The 21123-nt window shown below is 39.1% G+C and overlaps 3 protein-coding genes and 1 long non-coding RNA gene across 4 annotated transcripts in view; 2 read left to right on the top strand and 2 right to left on the bottom strand.

Annotated features, from left to right (window-relative positions):
• apba2b (amyloid beta (A4) precursor protein-binding, family A, member 2b) overlaps positions 1–4565 on the top strand; it is a 66569-nt gene extending 62004 nt beyond the window's left edge. Inside the window, exon 14 of the mRNA XM_079664558.1 lies at positions 3178–4565. Within this exon, the coding sequence (XP_079520684.1) occupies positions 3178–3249 (72 nt within the window). The 3' untranslated portion in view covers positions 3250–4565. The remainder of the gene's footprint in view (positions 1–3177) is intronic.
• A 757-nt stretch (positions 4566–5322) lies between these two features.
• sord (sorbitol dehydrogenase) lies at positions 5323–8999 on the bottom strand. The gene is made up of 9 exons (XM_079664556.1): positions 8799–8999; positions 8671–8704; positions 7989–8153; positions 7542–7701; positions 7282–7400; positions 6721–6786; positions 6426–6604; positions 5921–6042; positions 5323–5747 (listed from the first exon to the last, which is right to left on the bottom strand). The coding sequence occupies exons 1-9, from the start codon at positions 8850–8852 to the stop codon at positions 5582–5584; spliced, it is 1065 nt and encodes a 354-aa protein (XP_079520682.1). The 5' UTR covers positions 8853–8999; the 3' UTR covers positions 5323–5581.
• Positions 9000–9148: 149 nt separating this feature from the next.
• Positions 9149–11239, top strand: LOC307029015. The gene is made up of 2 exons (XR_013805194.1): positions 9149–9988; positions 11086–11239. It is a non-coding gene; the product is annotated as an uncharacterized lncRNA (long non-coding RNA).
• terb2 (telomere repeat binding bouquet formation protein 2) lies at positions 10281–12930 on the bottom strand. Its single transcript, XM_079664557.1, has 7 exons — positions 12703–12930; positions 12162–12243; positions 11918–12057; positions 11663–11724; positions 11534–11583; positions 11369–11445; positions 10281–11194 (listed from the first exon to the last, which is right to left on the bottom strand). Exons 1-7 carry the CDS (start codon positions 12764–12766, stop codon positions 11082–11084), a joined length of 588 nt encoding a protein of 195 aa, XP_079520683.1. The 5' UTR covers positions 12767–12930; the 3' UTR covers positions 10281–11081.
• Between the last annotated feature and the right edge of the window lie 8193 nt (positions 12931–21123).

The raw sequence follows: 21123 nt of genomic DNA on the forward strand, positions 1-21123 counted from the left end.
TGACTGAAGATGAAGACAGAGGAGCAGCATTTCGCCGACAACTGTAAACAGGCTTGTCTGTTTGAGCAACTGGCTCAGTGCAAAGAAGTAGACAGGGTTGGGAGAGAGTGTAAGAGAGAGAGAGAGGTTCCAGGTTGTTGTGTTGAGAATATTCAGGAGAATATTTGTCATTGTTCCAATGATAATAAACAAACATTTGCATAAAGGATATTTGTCCACTCATATGTTGATAAGAGTATTACAAACTTGAAAAATATTCCTCTAAGGTAAATTTAGAACAGATACAAAAGTGTTTTTTTAATTGCGATTAATCGCAATTAAATATTTTAATCGACTGACAGCCCTAATATTTATGTATAAAAGACATCAACAAGTTCATTTTGCATAATAGGTGAACTTTAATATAGTGAGGAAAATCCCCCTGATTGGTTATCTAAGGTGAAGCAAGGCGACCACACATTCCTAATAGAAATTGTTACATTTGAATCACCTTGGCATTACCAGGCAGGAATAATCTAACAAAAGATACAGTTCAGTAGCTTTATGTGAAATTGTATGATCCAGTTTGAGAAGATATTTCAAAGTGTTCTGAGCCAAACATGTCAGAACTAAAATATTAAACAAATACAGATCAGGTTTTTTCTGTTGTTGCAGAAGGTTAGATTTATCAAGTTCATTTCTGTGGAGCATAACGGTCTGAAGCTCTGTTTGAGATGATTTACTACTCACTGTAGAGGGGACTCGGTGGAGTGCATAAGATGGCAGAATCAAAACCTTCACCGAGGTCATTCCTCTCACCCGGCTGCAGTCTAAATGCATCTGTTTAAAAAAAAATTCTCACTTTACTCAATATATCTTGTTCATGGCCATTGATTTTACATTGCTTTTTATCCTGCATTTGGGGATAATATAAGTCTGCTATTTAAAGTGAACCTGGATTTAAATCATATGAAAGAAGAGTCCCAAGAAAAGAGGACGTATCAGTGTTGCAGTTTCTAGCTTTTGGTTTTACTTTTAAAACTTCCATCTGGAGCAGGTACAAGTTACAGTATAAATACCTGAGTGGGCTCTGTAGTGTTTGTATCACTAACATGTAAGAGCATTTTAATGCGGCAGTTTTCAATGTTTAGCCAATTTTCGATTATTTGTATCCTACTGGGTACATTTGCAGTACTGTGTTATACAGGACTGTCTCAGAAAATTAGAATATTGTTATAAAGTTCTTTATTTTCTGTAATGCAATTAAAAAAACTAAAATGTCATACATTCTGGATTCATTACAAATCAACTGAAATATTGCAAGCCTTTTATTATTTTAATATTGCTGATTATGGCATACAGCTTAAGAAAACTCAAAAATCCTATCTCAAAAAATTAGAATAGTTCCTCAGACCAAGTAAAAAAAAAAGATTTATAACAGCAAAACACAATCAAACATTTGAAAATGTCCATTAATGCACTCAGTACTTGGTTGGGAATCCTTTTGCACGGATTACTGCATCAATGCGGCGTGGCATGGAGGCAATCAGCCTGTGGCATTGCTGAGGTGTTATGGATGCCCAGGATGCTTCAATAGCGGCCTTTAGCTCATTAGCATTGTTGGGTCTGGTGTCTTTCAGCTTCTTCTTCACAATACCCCACATATTCTCTATGGGGTCCAGGTCAGGGGAATTTGCAGGCCAATCGAGGACAGTAATGCCATGGTCAGTACACCAGTTACTGGTGGTTTTGGCACTGTGGGCAGGTGCCAGATCATGCTGGAAAATGAATTCCTCATCTCCATAGAGCTTTTCAGCAGACGGAAGCATGTAGTGCTCTAAAATCTCTTGGTACACAGCTGCATTTACTCTGGGCTTGATGAAACACAGTGGACCAACACCAGCAGCTGACATGGCTCCCCAAACCATCGCTGACTGTGGGAACTTCACACTGGATTTCAAGCAACTTGGATTTTGCTCCTCTCCAGCCTTTCTCCAGACTCTGGCGCCTTGACTTCCAAATGAAATACAAAACTTGCTTTCGTCTGAAAAGAGGACTTTGGACCACTGTGCAACTGTCCAGTGCTTCTTTTCCTTAGCCCAAGTCAGACGCCTCTTCCGTTGTCTTGAGTTCAGAAGTGGCTTGACCATGGGAATACGGCTATTGTAGCCCATTTCCCGGACACGTCTGTGAACAGTGACTTTTGATACCTGGACTCCAGCTTCAGTCCACTGTCTTTGAAGCTCCCCCAAATTCTGGAAGCGACTCTTCTTCACAATGCTGTTAAGGCTGCGGTCATCTCTCTTGGTTGTGCAGCGTTTCCTGCCACATTTCCCCCTTCCAACAGACTTTTTGTGGATGTGCTTTGAAACTGCACTCTGTGAACAGCTTGCTCTTTGAGAAATTTCTTTTTGTGTCTTACCCTCCTGATGGAGGGTGTCAATGACGGTCCTCTGGACAGCAGTCAGATCAGCAGTCTTCCCCATACTTGTGATTTAGTTTACTGAACCAAGCTGAGTGTTTTTCAAGGCTCAGGAAACCCTTGCAGGTGTTTCGAGTTAATTAGACGATTCAAGTGATTCGTTGAACACCCTACTAGTATACTTTTTCATGATATTCTAATATTTAGAGATAGGATATTTGAGTTTTCTTAAGCTGTATGCCATAATCAGCAATATTAAAATAATAAAAGGCTTGCAATATTTCAGTTGATTTGTAATGAATCCAGAATGTATGACATTTTTGTTTTTTTAATTGCATTACAGAAAATAAAGAACTTTATCACAATATTCTAATTTTCTGAGACAGTCCTGTACAGTGCTGTTTGTCTTTCTTTATAAAAAGGGAAACTAACAACTGTAAGTGTCGAATAATTGCAAACTAATAATTGTACAAACCGTACATTATTTACCTCTGAAATGTAGAGGGGTAGAAGTATCAAGTAGCATTTAGCAGGAATAAGTTAATCACCTCAGAACTTCTACGTGTTTGAACATACACACAATGCAGTAAATGGACTTTAGATTGGCTAGCGCAGGATTTTGTACACGGCAACAATGAGTTTTATGGTTAAAGCTCAAACCTTTTATCATGGAACCAGAAAATAATACAGACAATATTCTACAGCATTAAACATGAAGACAAGATCTAAATATCTGGACCTTTAATTGAGATTTTTGTTGTTGTTTTTTTTGCCAGATTCACATGAAGACCATGCCGGCGGCCATGTTCAGACTCCTCACAGGACAAGAGACACCTATGTACATATAGACGATGTCCAGGGACTGTCCAATTAGGTTACGGGACAAACCAAGCTGACCAGTGAGCGGGGGAGGAGGCTTCTCCCTGACAATTCATCTCTTATCATTTCTTTCTTTGAGCTGATGACTATAGCTCTTCATCAATCTCCTCCTGTCTGTGCTTCACATGAAATTCCCATTTGATTGACATGAGATGCTTTTTCCATCTGACCAGCTGAAGAAAGTGTGTGTGTGTGTGTGTGTGTGTGTGTGTGTGTGTGTGTGTGTGTGTGTGTGTGTGTGTGTGTGTGTGTGTGTGTGTGTGTGTGTGTGTGTGTGTGTGTGTGTGTGTGTGTGTGTGTGATATTTATCCTGTCTTTGCTTTCCCGTGTCACTTCAGTGAGATCGTGCGGGCGGACTTATCGAGCGAATGCGTCACAATTTATTTTTTTATATTCATGTAATGCAATATGATACTTCTACTATACTTCTTGTATAGTTTCATTTTCTTCTCTGTTTATTTATTTATCATGTAAATAAATATTTTGCTAATATTGCGAGGGAAGGTGTCGGAGGATTGTAAATATGAATTGAATCTGGCTGTTGAGTAAAAATGGACCGAGATGTTGGCAAAAACAAAATGAAATGCCGGATATCAAAAAAGTCGCCAGTGAACAGGGGAATGTGTTTTGAAATGTTTAAATATGCTACGTTGCTATAATGTACATGTGAATCAAACCAATGCTCGCAGCAGGGGTTTATGGGAGAAATGCCATATCCTTTTGATTTTCTTCATTTTAACGGCAATACACGAGTTCAACCTCTGAAGACTTTTCTAGATCTCATGTACAAACACTCACACACATTTAAATAACAAGCAACCAAGTAAAGCTATTAACATGCATCAAGTATGCTTTTGATATCAAAGTCACATGTATGAAAAATGATGTTTATTTTGTGTGCTACCGTTCGTTCATCTTTAGTGTTCCTGACTGACACTCATGCATACTGAGTGGATTGTGAATGTAACTGTGTTGTGTGAGCTGTCCCATTGCCATAAGCAGTATTAGAATGTGTGTACATAAAGAGAAACTTGTCTAGTATTGTGCTCATTTAAAAAACAAAAAACACACACAGGTTTAGTCACGGCAAACTTTCAGCTCTGAGAGGGAGAGAGAGAGAGAGAACTGTGAATCACACACTGTGACGGAAACGAGCCTTACCGCCGGGTAAAGGTTTACCATGCATTGTAGTACATTTTAACCATATGAACATTATCTGTGTGCATGCCTCGTAAAGTAGTTTCATGTCATTGTGGCAAGATAATAAAATCTGAGTTAAACCTGACTGGTTTTGGTATTTGACAGAATATGCTGAGTGGGGGTGCAGTGATTTCTTTATCCTTTTACGTTCATGACTAGATTGTTTTGTGTAGAAGCCCATTGCTGCCAGGAAAAGAAAACAATCGGTGAGGAAAAGTATCTTATGGTATGTCAACGTTTTTACCTATTGTTTCTTACTTTAAATCGATCCCATGAAAGTTAATACTACTATTTTGAAATGAACAGTTCATTTATTTTTTCTCTTAATCATTTACCTTTCAGTCAAAATCAAAATTCACTCTTATTATTGTAATAAGAGTTACTAGATGTGTCTTAAAAAAGTACATACCAATGTTAGTAAAAGTAAATAAACATTAAACGTGTGAATGGAGGAGCTTGAATTAATAAATGTTCTTTCTCTAGTCAAGACCTAGCATTGTATTATATTCATTGGATATTTCCCTGTAATGTACATTGGTTTATTTTTTACTAACTACAAAAATAGGAAAGCACAACATTTAGTATGCTGTAAATATTCTATGCTTGAACTATTGTTTGTGGAGTTGTGGCACACATCTCTGTCCCAGTTCCATAACTGTAGGCATGTCTTGAATATGTTGTGCTCATGCTGGAAAGTAGAGGGCATGTATACAAAAACAAAGAAGTAGAATGTTATGTCATAGGATTGGGACGAAAACACTGATATGCGTTTTCACTCTGAGCCTCTAGTACCCCCTGATGTCTGAAATTAGGTAGTGCAGGAAAAAACACAAAAAGCCATCTAACATTTTATTTAAATTGTATGTTTTATTGATTTTCTTTCACTACAGTAGCCATATGTACCATTCTAAAAAATGTATAATGGAATAAATGATAAACAACCATAAACCATTTAAAAATGCAATAATGTCTCGTACCACTTGATGCAGTTTGTCTCTTTGAACTCTCTGTTATCTATTCCAGGGTCAACGTCCAGCCTGTGTTTGTGTCTGTTTATCACGCTCAGTGGCTCTCGGCTCTGGTCTGTTTCCCTGCAGTGGGTCAGGGCTTCTGGTCGTTCTGGTCACACTTTAACATGACCTTTATCGCGAGACCCTGACGTGAGGTCTCGAAGGCCTGCACCGCCTGCTCCAGGGGGAAGCGGTGTGTCACCAGGGGCTTCACATTCACTTTACCTGACGCCAACATGGCTACTGCCCTCGGCCAGCTGCAACACAGTGAGACAAGCATTTTATTCACGAGTTCAATCCAGTCTTGTGATACGTAATTATTACTTTGAGCTTCAACCAAGGCATCTCATTAACGCTCTCAGGTGAAACTGCCTGAAGTGTTGCTTAAATGTCTACTTATCGAAGGGCAACTGAGTGGTTATTCTCTTACGTGTTGCAGTAGCGGAAAACTCCTCTGATGTCCACTTCTCTCACAGCAGCATGGATCAGAGGAATATTGGCCATCTCAGCGCCAAGACCCACCAGCGTCACCACTCCACCTGGTCGCGTGGCCTGACAGGGAAAAGTAAATATAAAATGACTATACTGAAGCTCATTAGCATTATGCTTCATAGAGGTACATTGGGATCAAAATGTATGCAAGTATTACCGGCAAAATGTATTAGAAGCATCAAACTAGAAGTAACAAGTAACTGTGAGTGTTGTATATTATCTAATAGAATACTATTACTGATGTATTAGGATGTAGGTAGCATTTATATGTTGTAGTATGATGAGGTGGAGATAATTGCAACCATTTAATAAAGTGTTGGGTTGTTAAAGCTATACCATCACCAACTAGTAGCTATAAGTTATAGCGGAGAAGTAAACGTTGCATGTCTATAGTTTCCCCAGACTTTCTAATTTATTCCTAATACAACTGAGCAGTCACATACATAGATGGCGGTTTGAATGCTGCTCTCCACTCCAGAGCATTCAATAGAAACGTGCGGCTGAGCGCCCAGCTTCTCCTCGACGCTCTCTGCGAGCTGCCGGGGAGCGTCTCCTCTCTTCACCGTCAGCTGGAAGTCTGCTCCCAACTCTTTGGCCATGGTCAGACGCTCAGGGGCCAGATCTGAGCAGCAGAGGAGCATTACAGGCAAAAAGAGAAGACCGAACAGGAGATGATGTTGTGTCACTTCGGTTAAGATACAGTAGATGTTAACTGTGTATATAAATGGTTTGTGTTACCTGTGATGACGACCTGCGAGGCCCCCATCGCCTTGGCCACTAGCAGGCAGACCAACCCAATAGGCCCTGTGGGAAGAGAGAAAGAGGCCTATTTTAGAGACCGTTTTAAATATTGGTTTCAAGCATGACATTTTCTAAAGTAAAAAGAGTCAATGTTATAATGAGTTTGCAGCTGTCACAAGTACTGTGTAACATTAGCCTCAAAGGACTGTCAGCTTCATGTAATGAGTGGACTGTCAGCTTCATGTAATGAGTGGCTTGAATGAGAATTAGCTTGTTTTTGCAACATAAGGGATTTGTTAAATATTAGGCCTCTACACGTTGTGTAAGGGTTCAGTAGTTTTCCCTTACCCAAGTTCAGTCGAGTCAGTTATATATTTGTGACTGCACCCACTGATGTGTGTTAAGATGTCTTGCTTGCAACACAAACACAGTACAATTATCTCTTTGTATGTGGGGCACTTCCTCAAATTTAGCTGCAGCATCTTGCTAATGGAATTGTCCTACTAATAGTGGTGACATGTTTTATTGTCTGAGTTTAAGGTCTTGGCTCATTGTTACCTGCACCACAGATGAGCACGGTGGTGCCCAGGGTTACACCGGCTCTGCGACAGGCATGGATCCCCACAGACAGAGGTTCTATTAGAGCTCCCTCCTCAAATGTCACATTATCAGGCAACCTGGGTATTTCAAGATAAACAGAAGAAAAAAAAAAAGATTTATGCAAAGGTTAGGCAATAGAGTCAGTTTGTAGTCAATATCAGGCAGTTGTTGGGCAATCTCTTGTGTAAAGCCATGCAATCCTTAAAATAAGCTCTCACTTGTAGCAGAAGTTGGCACTGTGCTTGTAGTATTGGCACAGATTGCCATCATCAGGAGGTGTGGCGCAGAAGAAGATGGTAGGAGACAAGTTATATCTTCCGGTTTTAAATAACTCGTCCATCTCGCGGGGCACGCCTGGCTCAATGGCTACTCTGTCACCTACAAAATACACAATGCAATTTGTCCAGGTAACTCTATTACACTGTGGCCAAGTGAGAAATGTATTTCAATACCATACACATTTAAGGATTAAGTAAGACTTCCTGATGTATACTGTATGAAGTTACAGTGCCATGACTGTGTATGTGTATTGCTGTTAAAGTACTGTAGGTACTAACCAGATTTGACAAAGTAACTTAATCCTTTTGAATGACAAATGTAGTTTAAAATAAGAGTGTTCAGTTTTTAAACAGAATGGCGGATTCTTACATTGCTTGCCCACTTACCTACTTTAAGATGCTTGACTTCTGATCCGACCTTCATCACACGCCCTGCTGCCTCGTGTCCCAACACCATCGGTTTGGTGAGGACAAAGTCCCCGATTCGGCCGTTCTGCCAGTAGTGGACATCTGAGCCACAGATTCCTACAGAGTGCATCTGCAGCAAAACCTCTGGGTGCAGAACACGACACTTACTCATAAGAGGGTGTGCATGTTTTGTTACCTAACTAAAAGACACTACGGACCAGCCTGATTCCAGACCTCTGAATTCCCTCTCCTTCCTACATCTAAATTTGTTCAGCAGATACAATTAATGAATGAAGTAAAATAAAATGGCTATTCAGCTGAATTTTTAGCCAACTAATGACAAAAGTAAAAATAAACATGTTGCGAGTTTTTTTTAATTATTCACTTGCAAGTCACAAAGATGTTCAGAGGAAACAACACTACATTTTAAAACGTTCAAAGCAATGACTAGTTTCTCCACAGTTTGAACTATATTCCTTTGCAACAAATGTAAAAAGTTGGCAATTGTTATGCATTTTGATATGCAGCAGATTTTAAATTGAGAAAGACATTTGTGCAAAATATTTGCGCATTGACTATTATTTAAATCCTTTCAGTCATAAAACCCTACGTAACATGCACACATACTATATATTATATTTAATTGTATGATGTATCATACCATTAGGCCCTGGCTCTGGGATAGGGCGATTTTCCTGTGAGAAATCGGCAAAAAACAAACAAGAAAAGAGGTTGCACTCATCTTAATTCATACTAATCGTCTGCTACAGGTTGGATGTGGTCTCCTACCAGCCGGAGGTCTCCCTTGGCGTGCAGCACGACCGACAGATTTCCCCCCGCCATGACAGACGCAGCACTGAACAGACCTTACAGGGTGAAGAAGAAGCTACACAATAACAGAGTCCAAAGAGAGATTCCCCTTTTGGGTATTGAGCGAAGTGTCAAAGTGCAAAAGAAACCAGCAGCATGATACACCTTCCTGGTAGAGGGGCTGGGACCAAAAACAAAGCATGTAATTGGTCAAGACCCGCGGAAGAGTCCACTTTGAAGGGGTGACTGCAAACAATGAAACAGCACTCATTACATTAATATTCCTTTTACTGCTGCTCGTTGTTACTTTGAAACGTTTTTTAAATTACTTTAAGAGTGTTACAAGTGACTATTGAGCGTTTACTATCGGTTTACTGTGACTTAGTTAGTACAAAAACTCTTTCAGTACCGTACAACACTCAGTCCCACACACATGTTCAACTAAAGATTGCTTCAACTTAAGTGCCATGGCATGTCTTTGATGATGACATTATGGTATCAATAATGGCAACTTTAGTATTCCTCTTTTTATTACATTTTGCATTGTAGAAGAAAAAAAGTGTATTTACATTTCTATCTGAAGTGATGATAATGAAATACCAACACCAAGTTGTTCTTAAACAAATCGTTGAATAAGGGAAACCTGTGATATGAATACAAGCTTTGACCTGAATACCCCTATTTAACTATGCTTTAAATCAGGGGTGGGGAACCTCCGGCCCCCGGGCCGTATACGGCCCACGAGACCATTTGGCACGGCCCTCGAGGTGATTTAAAAACACACGCAAAAAAGAAAAAAATGAAAGAAATCTAGACCGCAAAAAAAGGAAACAAGCGAGTGCCTGTTTTTCCTGGCCAAGGTCAGGGTCCTTGAACACAACACGGGCCTAACGTGTCATCACGTGGTAATTATGTCTCGTCTGACAGAGGTGTAGTACTGACGGAGAGCACCAGAACACCACTCCGGCACTTCCAAAAATGGCAATAGCCTACCCATAAGGAGCCGTACACATGCCGCAGTTGTTGCGTGGCTGTGTCTTTAGTTGAAAGCCCAGTGGCGATCTGTTCATCTGTCATACTGATCATACAGTCAATAACTTAGTTGTTATTAGCATCTGGTTAGCTCGCTATGCTAACGAATATAAGAAGCTTTTTCTACAACCACTGAGGTAAAGGCACACCTTTATATGATCATTATAGTTATTATAAAAAAATAAGATAATAAAGTAAACTGGTATAAAATACTATATGACAGTAAAATAAAGTTGTTGTTATTAATAAACAAGAATACAGTTTGAAAGGGGAGTGATTTGTAAAATATCCATAAAGAAAAATAAAACGGCTTACAGTTCTGTTTCATATGGGTGTTGAGAGATGTATCCATAGATCTCCTAATGTTGCTCTCAAAGTGCACCAGATTTATGCTTTTAACTTCAACATAAAAAAAATCAGCATGACCCCCGTAGAGGAGGTTAGGTCCTCCCCCACTTAAATCATGTCCAAATGGATAGGAAACTAAATACATTTGCTCACATCTTGTGTCCATATCTTTCTGTTTTGGTGGTCATGTCACAACCGTGCACGTGCATGAATGTGCGAGTCATGGTAAGATATCTGGATTAAGAGGTTGCTTTTTCTTTGCACAGCATGAAAGAAAGGCCAAATGGATGTGCTGTGATTTTAGTTTTTTTAAGCAGAGGTCAATAATTTGTACGGCCCTCGGAGGATGTTGAAAAAATTGAAATGGCCCTTGAGAGGGAAAAGGTTCCCCACCCCTGCTTTAAATGAAAGCAAGAAGTTTACGTTTTACCATTACAATGCTCACTGTTGATCTAAAAGCTGGTCAATAAGACCCCTGGTAACAGAACAGTGCTGCATTCCTTACAGTTAGGACAGTTATATATTATAAGGTATTACTACAGACTAAGTTTAAGCATGCTATAGTTTAACAAGCAAGTTTAAATCGTATGGCACCTTTGAGGGCAAGTCTTATATCTGTTGTCATACCAGACACTGAACAGGGCTTTGCAAATGCTTCCATTTGTACCATTTATATAAAAATAGTGAGTATGGTTGAAAAATTAAACAATAGGCAGACAAATAGAATAGTGTTGAAAAAATTCACAATGAGATGAGAATAATACATGTGACACTGATTTTTTTTTAAGCCGGTGTATTCATCCTTATTGCTTACACAATGCTCATTTGACAGGACATTAGCTACTCTATTTCCTTTAACATGCTTTTCTCATGCATTTCTGATTAGGTGTGCAGCGGGCAGCAGTGGCCTTTACAGTGGGAGCATCGGAGAGATCCAGAATGGAAATCACACAGATCGCCTGAATATTTCTGGAGGTTGTCCATACTGATGTAACCTGTAGGGGAATAAATCAACAGAAAATTAAGTGATATTAAAGATGGTTTGTCTCACTATGTACATATTTATTTCACCAGATCTTCGTTAAAGGCAAATCTTCTATTGTAAACTTTTGAGAAACAAGTGCAAATATTTTACAAAAAGGACATTCACTTAATGATCAATGTTTCACCTGAGTGCATGTCAGTTACTGGACAATGAACACTTTGAGGAGCTTCACTTTCTGACTCCGTATCAGATGGTCCAGAGCTGCCAAATAGAAATAGTGAATTAATGAATGAACTGAAAGTTTAAAATGTATGGAAATCCAATTTTAAATAGTGGAAACTGAACGTACTTGCTTTTGCTGACTTCACTGCACTCATCTTCTGTCTGGCTACTAAAACCCTGTGAAACAGAAGGAAGCCGAACCAAAATGATTTACATGATCGGTCTCTTTGTAAATGATTTAGACTGGTTTACCTACCTGTGCCACTGACTGCTCATCTTCAAACTCCCAAATCAATCTACCGACCACCTGTCTCACCTCTAAAATTATAATAAGAGGAACAATGTATGAGTGTTACAAAAGTGGTTCCCAATGGTTGGCTGAAGCAATAACCAATAAAAGGTTGTGTAAGGGTTAAGCATACACCATTGTGTATGCAGTCTGAGTTCCCATATAGTTTCTTGAATAATCACTCAGATTTTTCCTCATATATTGTAGGGCAGTCGTTCTCACCGTCCTGTACTGAGGCTGGAGGCAGCACATAATGACCGATGCACACAGACTTCACACTCTGGCGCCTCTCACAGGCTGACAGAAACAAGCTGTGAAAAACCGCCACCTTGTTCCAAAGATAGTCTTTGCTCTCAAATATCCTGAAAGAAAAGGCTAAAATTATATCCGATAGGGGTCTTGTAAAAATAACTCACAACTTATTTGTTGGATAATTAATATGCAGACAGTTTTTCATCATGCTCACCTCATAGTATCTGCACATGTAGCATCCTCACTGAAAAGGTAATCTGCTGTTCTGCAACCATCAATGCTCCCACCCTCCAGCCCTGAAAGACACATGTTGTTGTTTTTATTGTGTTCATTAGTGTGTGTATTTATATTCTCTTGTAGTAATTCCCCTTTCTGCAAAAGGTGGTGTTATCTGGAGTAGGGGAAGCATAAGTAGGCAAATCACACAAGAAAGCTCAAACCAATATATATTTTACAAAAAGAAAATGTGTTATTTGAATGTCAATTTAGAACAAACATGAACACATTTAACATTAATAATCTGTAAACTAGATTTTTGCAGTATATCTATTATTCAGTAAAAGGTAGCCATACCATACATACTATATCATGTCTTTGTTAAATGTTGTTGATGTTTGTTAAATCCACCCTGTTAGCTCACGTCAATAACTTATTTTGTGATCTAAGGCTAAGCTACCAAACCAGCTAATAGTTATAATAAAGCATCTGATACACTTATCTAGCAGGCTAGCTTGACCTGATAATGGGTTACTTACTCCAAAAGTTGTGACATGTCTGTGGCACATTGCTTGAAAACCAGGCAGACTTGTTTTTAAACATAGCCACAGTCCTCCTCTCTCTTTAGAAAAATCAATAGCCTTCAGGATATTTATATTGATTCTCCAGCCAGCTTGATTTCTTTATCTTTATTTCTCAAAAACTATTAATGCTACACTTCGTTTGGCGCTTTTTTCCTGCTTTTTTCCTTCTTCTTCTTCTTCTTCTTCTTCTTCTTCTTACGCTTTAAAGGCGGGTTGTGACGGTTGTGACCATAGACTGTATTATGTAAATCAGACCATAGACAAATAGACCAGCGTTAAAGGTGCATTACTGCCACCTACTGTATTGGAACCACATCGTTTGGCGCTCAAACGGCTCAGCTGCTGCATTCGAATGCTGTCGAAAACTGTGGGAAATGTTGAGATTCGGAGAGACAAAATGTGTGAGTTCAGTCCTTATATATACAGTCTATGTTTCAGTCCAGTCAGATGTGGTTTCTTGATAAAGCTGTGGAGACGGAGTATGTGCTGCAGGGAGGTGGATGCACAACGCACCCAGGAACGAACGTTAGCTCCGGTCCTTTTCCCGTGAGGGAAACTGTGGACTCGATGCCCTGACAGGCTTGAGTTTGTGCAATCTGCACAAACACAAGCTCACCTTGATTACAAATGGTGAAATGCAATGTCAAATTACCGCAATAATACCAGCTCACTAAATCACAACCGCTCAAACCAACTACAAACTACTACCGCGGATTGGGCAGAGAACGAGTCCGAGAAAGTTAACTCCCCATGTGACGTAATATAATGCGTTTGACGTATGACGTTAAAAAAAAAGCAGTTTTTAGTAGCAGAGCTCAAAACGGCTCCTTTTCCTCTGAATTCCTGCCCTTATGTCTTGTAAAACATATCAAATCCTGCATTAACATTTTTAATCGTAATTTTCAGGCAAGGTTAAGCATAAATGTAGTAAAAAAAGTTGTACTGTACTTAATTACTATTTTCAGGGACTTTACAATTTCCATGTGTTGCTACTCCACTACAATTCAGGAGTAAATCGTGTACTTTTACTCCACTGCATTTATTTAATACCGTTAGTTACTTTGCATATTTTGATTAATGATATGAAATACAACGAACACTTGATTAAAACTTGTATTATTTGTATTCTCAAGCTACCCTGCAGCATACCAAAAACATGTTTGCTTCACCTTTACTAGTTTTGCTGACACTTTAATGCATCTATTATAAATATATTTAAAACATATAGGCTATATGATTCTGAAATGGGCATAATGAGTACTTATACTTTTGGTAATTTAAGTAGCCTGTGTGTTGATGCTGCTAATACTTTCACTATATGCTCGTTATTTTACTTGAGTAACATTTTGATTGCAGGACTTTTACTTGTAACCGTTTTCCTGCACACTGGTATTTCTACTTTAACATATCTGAGTACTTATTCCCCACTCTGGGACAGCAGGAAGCACAGGATTGTGAGTAGCCTTTCTGAATCAATTGTGTCCACAGGCCAAGGTATTTGTTATCTGATGTGTGTTCTCTTCTGAAGAAGCATGTACAAGGAAGTTTCACAGCTGCAAGGAGACGTAGCCATGTCCTCTTTTACATGAGACTATGATGAAACATAATATAGCTGACATACATCAACATAATTATAACTTTAGAGGCTATTAAATGTGTGTCCGTATTCCTTAATCATCTGATGATTGTAAAGCCACAACAAGCCAAAGATGAGAAGGTAAGGCCTTTTAGCAACTAACCTATTTTTCCTCCTTCTGGCTGCAAATTATATTGAGTGCTTCTCCTGATGATACATTGATGATCTTACAAAGGCCATCGCTTCACATCCTGTTCGGTTCGCCATTTCTGAAATATTAATTGAATCTCTTTTGTGAGACCACCCGTTTTCTAATATATGTGTGTGTGTTTTTTTGTATAAATTGTATGGAGACATCTTTCATTCTATTGGGTTAAGATCTGGTGACTGGAAAGGCCACAGAAAAATAAATCTCATTTTTTAACTAATCAAACCATGTATTGTCAGATGTGAAGGCATCTGTTGTGTTACATTTATTGAATTATTAAGGATTTTCCCTTTTCACCCAGTAACAGTGTATTGCAGTGCTACATTTCACCACCAGATGGTAATGTTTTGCAACTTATACAGCTGACCACCAAGTCATGGTCCATTTAATTTCTTATAACACTCCATTAATTTAAAGTGAATCCTGTATTGATCTAGCTCTTTCGACATTATTTTTTTATTTCATTAGTGCAGATGCCATTGAATAACTTGGAGTCTAAAGAAAGTCTTTTGCCATATCTTATAAATCCAAATACCTTTGGAAAGTGAAGCGATGTTGACTGTAGTATTGAACTGGTGACTGAATAATGGGGCAGTTAATAGCATCGCACAAGGGTGGGGATTTGACCCAGCTTTTAATGTATTCACATTTAGTGAATTGGACTACTTTCTAGTATTAGCCTCCTGCTTTATGTTCTATATGTTTCCTAACATCCTAGTTGAGGTTGTCTGCAGGTCAGGCGCTCATTGCTTCCACGGAGACACACACACATGAAGAACCCGTTGACTCGTCTTTACGAATCCCAATAATGTCATGTAACCTTGTGTTTTATAACAGCAGCAGCCTATTAAGGAAGATGTTGCTGTAGAGCAGGATTGCTGCTATAACTGATGGGCTCTGCTTGTTTGAACTCTGAGAAACCACAGAGCCTATCTCTCTGGCACTAAAGGAAATGGTACAGGATGTCAGGGCTATTACAGGTTTTAGGATTTGCTTGGATAAGTGTGACGTGCAAGCACAAAGGCAGAGGAGATGATTGCATACATGTTTGTAATATTTTGGTCAGCCTGCCTGCACATACACTGTCATTGGATGTAGACTGAGTTCCTCCACACCATATTCTGACTGCTGGTTGAGCGGGGTTCACTCTGTTGCTATGACAACAGTGAAGCCACACCCTGTGTCTTACACCCAACCCCCCAACATGCTCCGCTTTGAACAAAGCACCCGAGAGAAGGGCTGCTCTGTGGTGTCCATGCATTGGGGATTTAACGTTCGTTGTTTTGTTTTTATAATAATAATCCAGAACATGAATTTGCTATTGGGCATGCTTCTATTTTCCTTTAACAAAAAACATGGCTTATATTGCTGTATTGATTTTACTGTGCGTTGAAATCCTTCCAATTACTAAAATATTAGAATCTCTTCTACTGTATTATTAATATTTCATTTATCTCCATTCCTAAGCAATGTACGCAACACTGTTGGTTGGAGCAATTTGGGGTTTAGTATCTTGCTCAAGGACACTTTGACATGTTGTCCACTGACCCTGCAATGGGTAGATGACCACTTTCCCGCCCTGAGCCACAGTCGCCCCAAAAGATAAAAGTAAATAAAGGTATATTATGAAGTATTTTTGCTTGAAAAGGAAATACATGTTAGTTTATGTATGGCAGTAATTAAGTGGTGCACTGAATCAGAAATGATTTGACGAATGGCATATTTATCTAATATGAGTATGAATGAAATAGATTTGGGTTTTGGATTGTTGGATGTCACCTTAGACGATTTTTCTGACATTTTGTTCACTATATACAATTAGTCAATAAAAAATAAAATCATCAGATTTTCAAGAAAAAAAAAATATATAACTAGCTTCCACTTCAGTCCTAATTAAATGTTCATGGGGATTTATTAAGATAGGACAATGGCATTCATGCTCAACTGTTACATGGTACATGTCTCTTGCTCTTTTCCTGACTCTAGCCTGTTGGGTGTTTGTGTGTCTCTGATGTCCAGGAATAATTCAGATAATCTGAATTATGTAAAAATGACAGGATGAGTCCTCTTCCTGCCTTTTGTTTTCTGTTGTGCTGCTTTGGTTCTCTGAGCTTCCCATGTGCTGGACAGAGTGAAAGGCCTGCGGTGGCAGCGCTGCGTCGGGCTCCCCTCTGTCCCTCATCAGACCGCTCCATTGTGTGCTAGCCTACATTATTGTATTGCCATTGTTCTGGTATTATTGCTGTTGGTGGTTGTATGTTTTAGGGCTGCAACTAACAGTTTATTTGACCATTTGATGGATTAACTGACTGACCATTGTTAAATGTTATAAAAATGCCACTATGTGCCCTTGGATAATTTAATTATGAGTATTAATCATATCTTTTTTATTTCTAGTTTTGTCCTAACAACAATCAATAACCCGCAGGAATTCAATTTAGTATCCCAGAGGACGGAGTAAATAAATAATAAATAATAAAGTATGGATCCTATTCACTTTTGAAATGTTTGGCTACAAATTGAATCAACTGATTAGTCGACTATTTCTTTTATTTATTGATTTACTGTTAACCGCCTAATCATTTAATCTCATATGTTGCTGTATAAAAACGACATTCCCATTATGTAGCTTTGTTACCATTAAGATATTTCTCACAAATCAGACTCCACTGTAGCTCTGATTTGTAGAGGGTCTTCCCGTAGACTCAGTTTGGCATTGTTTTGGTTTGACTTGGACATCTTTGGTATTTTCTGCATCCCACACTGTGGCTATGTTTCAGATGGAGTGATGTAGTGAGGGAGCTGTGCTACATATGCTCTAATTGGACTGTTTTGGTGAAGCGAGGGCTATATTCACAGGGGAATTCAAGCCTACTCATCTCCATGTATATAGTCTTTAATGAAACACGTTGACCAGAAAGCATACATAATGAGCAGTATGTTTAAACATTACACAGAAACAGTGTTTCTTAATTGATTTTCAACTAGGTTATGTAAGGACTGTGGAGATATTTGTGTTTATAGTCTGTTACAGTAAGTCTGGATCAAGGAGAAATGTGTATAAAAAAAGTCCAGCACTCTGTGACAAGCTCATTAACGGCTAGTGTCTTAAATGAATTGCTGCTGGCTTTTTATTCAATATATTTTCTGCTTCTAGACACCACTAGAAAACCAGTATGCATTCTCCTAGTACTCCTTGAGCAGTACAGTAGTAAACCTTACTGGAGTTGAATCATTGAAGAGTTATGTACAAGTTGATATGCTATTGCTCACCTTAACTCCCTTTCCCTTTTTAGTTCAGCATTAAACGAGCATGGGTCTATTATCTCACATCTCACTCTCTGCCCCCCCTATCAAGTCTCTCTCTCTAGCTGAACCAACAACATCAAAGCACTGTGCTTCAAATCGCAGGTGTTGAAGGATTAAGGCCACCGCAGGATGGGCTTTTTATTCTCAGCCTCATCTTTGATGTACTGTAGTGTCTCTTTCACTCACTTGTGCCTCTAACCGGTAACATGGATTGCTAGCCTAGAGCCTGGAGTGCTTAAATGGAAATATGGAGTGTCTTCATTTTCACATGGCTACATTAAGTAAAAAGCTGCACTCAAGAAATGGGAAAAAAAGGCCTAAGGTGATTAATGTCAGCAGTTGCACAAATGAGTACAGCATCTGCCATTAGGAGGTTTGGACCGCGGGCGATATGAAAATATATCTTTCTATGCCTGTCGTTAGGGATTCGCCATATCATTTATACTGTGGTAAGTATCCCTTTAGGGTCATTAGGTGAAATATGTTGGAAGTATTGATTCGTGGCCATGCTAGTGGCTGTATGGATGGCCATGCCAGTCAAGTGAAATATCTCAATATCTGTCAGACAGCAAATTCAATGAAATTCAAAGCAGCCTTAACTGTACTGTGTCTTTAATGCTGATTATTTAATGGTAGCATGCTAACAATTAAATTAGTGATGTTACATTCAATAAAACTAATTTTTAATCAAGAAACCACCTTGCAACTTAAAGTACAGAACTCAACACATGATCTGAAGTCCAAATAATACATTTAAATAATATCAGTGTAAAGTCACTGTAGCATTACACAAAGATCAAGCAAATTGTAAACTATCCTCCACGCACCGATGCATTTAATTCGTCTTATTGAAAGTAGGCCTACCACTTAAAATGTCAACATGACATTTTGTAAAAAACAATTCATTCATCCAATCCTTATCCACCTCACCTAAAACACACAAAGGGCTATTACCGATTTGAATGTGAAATAAAAAAAAATGCCCAAAATATCACAGGCCGATGTTGCTCACAGCTCACTCACACTTGTATCTCAGTGAAAATGGAGCGCAGAGTTTTCCAGAGTGTCCGCTCTCGTGCTAGCTGTGGGCTCTGTGCTGACCTTTGACCCTGGTTGGGTCATCAGGGCGTGCGACACGAGGGTACATTAGACCATTAAGAAGTCATGTAGGGAAACAGCTGAGCAGTGCCTGACATCAGGGTGAGAGGAGACGTCGCAGGCTCCACAGGCTTACCTTGAGGGGAACACACTCACTCTCATATAGTGTAGACTCATACATGCATCACGCTCATGCTGTTTGGACATACACAGAGTTGCACAGAGGTGTGGGTTAGGGGCCACACGCAGAACGAAAGATGAACTTGAACAGAGGACACCTGCGAGACAGGAGCTGCCAACTGAATCAAAGTTTTGACTGACTGTAGTTAAGTTTGTTTTCTCACAAAGGACTGTCGTGCTGTTATGCCAGACCATGTGTGAATGTTATTTGCCCTCGTAGTTACTTGAGTCCATGCTGACTCATCTTTTGGAGTTTGTAGGCATGGCAACACTAAGAAATGTACTGATCCCCCGGGGTTAACACCCTGCTGCTGCGCACAAACCATCGAAATTAATGACCTGACTTCCTCCCATCATCTTCACAAACTTTATCTTTAACTTTATGTGTTGCGTTTATGAACCTACATTTCAACCAGTTTCTGATGTTTCTCGCTGGTGGACAGCAGTGGAAGAAGCATTTATATCCTAAAGCTAAAGGGGACCTGTGGAGTTTTCTTGTCAACAAACAAAGTTTACATTCAGTGTTTCTTAACAGAGGGCATTATGTGTATCATTGAGGCCTAATAAACATGGTAAATGCATCCTTCCTCATCAAACATTAGCAAAACACTTGTTGTTTAATAGAGAAAAAACATTTGTTTCACTGCTTCTGAGACAAGTAAAAAAAAACATATAAATATATAGAATTTTTGTGAATGTTTGTGTTTTTGGTATTACTACTTCATTATCAATCGTCTATTATCTCTTCTGTTGTTGCTAGTCATATTTGTTGTAATTTCAACTATTTTGTCTCTTGTTAGCTTATTTGATTTATTACTATTTCAGTCATAATATACATCTCAATTTTCTTCTGCAAAGTAAGATGGAATGAGCGTCATATGTGAAACGTACAATAAAAACCTCTGAAATATAGTGAAGTAGGATAGGCAAAATGTAAGTTCTTTAGATAGTACTTCAGTGTGGCTGTGTTTGAAATCAGCATTATCTGTACCTCCAAATGTTATAATCAGTCAGTTTGGTTTTTGGATTTATATAAGCCATATTTGTATGTGTTGGGATATTAGCCGGAGATGTGTAACTATTACTCTGCTACTGATTAATATCTACTTAAATGTTTGAAAAGTGTTCTACTTATGTTAACAGAGTTTACGTACAACATCACTGAAACACAAGCTGACTGGAGTGTCGGTTTTTTCCATTAATCATGAAACAATGTAAACAATGAAGAGTCGTGAACAACTTAACGAATATTATTGGACATCTGGCTTCTCTCTGATTCTCTGAGATGCTGTAATCTGGAGTCCTTTTCCTTCTTGTCATACCAGTACAGGATGCCCCTGTCTAAACACAGGCCTCGTCCTCTTCTCATAACACTCACACACAACTTGTGTTTTGGCTGTATCTCTCAAATGTATATCTCTGTTTTCTGTAACCTGCCGTCAGAGGAAAAAAGAGACACATCTTAACTGTATCTCTTAAGTAATGGCTGTCTGCCAACACATTTAATTAAGCCCTTAGACTGTGAGTGTGAAACTAGGAGAAACATTAGATAGGAGATGACAAGAGTATTTACAATGATAGCTACACACATTCATACTGTTGTAAAAAAAGGTCCAAAGCTCACATAAAGAAGAAGAAAATAGATACAAAAATAAGTTTTGGTTTGTACGACGTTGCTTGCTCTTGCTTGCCAAGACCTAAAAGCGGTAAGGCTGCGGCTATCATTATTGTGGCAAATTCTAAACTGTTGAGACTAATCTGCCAGTTTGTGTTACTGTTGCAGATCTCCGCTAAGAGGCAATGAGAGCGGGGGCCAAGCTGACCGGAGTTTTACACAGATGTGCGCCATTTGGTTAAAGTGTTCCTGACTGTTGCTGTGCGGGCCCCCGCAGGGCAGGGACATACAACGTGAGTCACCCCTCAGTCAAACCCCTGACTGAAATGCCTTCTACTATTCTCGGGGTCTTTGTTCAGCAGTCACCTGTCACTCAGAGACTGATGACCT

Source organism: Notothenia rossii, assembly GCF_949606895.1.
Source record: "Notothenia rossii genome assembly, chromosome: 2".
In the NCBI taxonomy this organism is placed as follows: domain Eukaryota; kingdom Metazoa; phylum Chordata; class Actinopteri; order Perciformes; family Nototheniidae; genus Notothenia; species Notothenia rossii.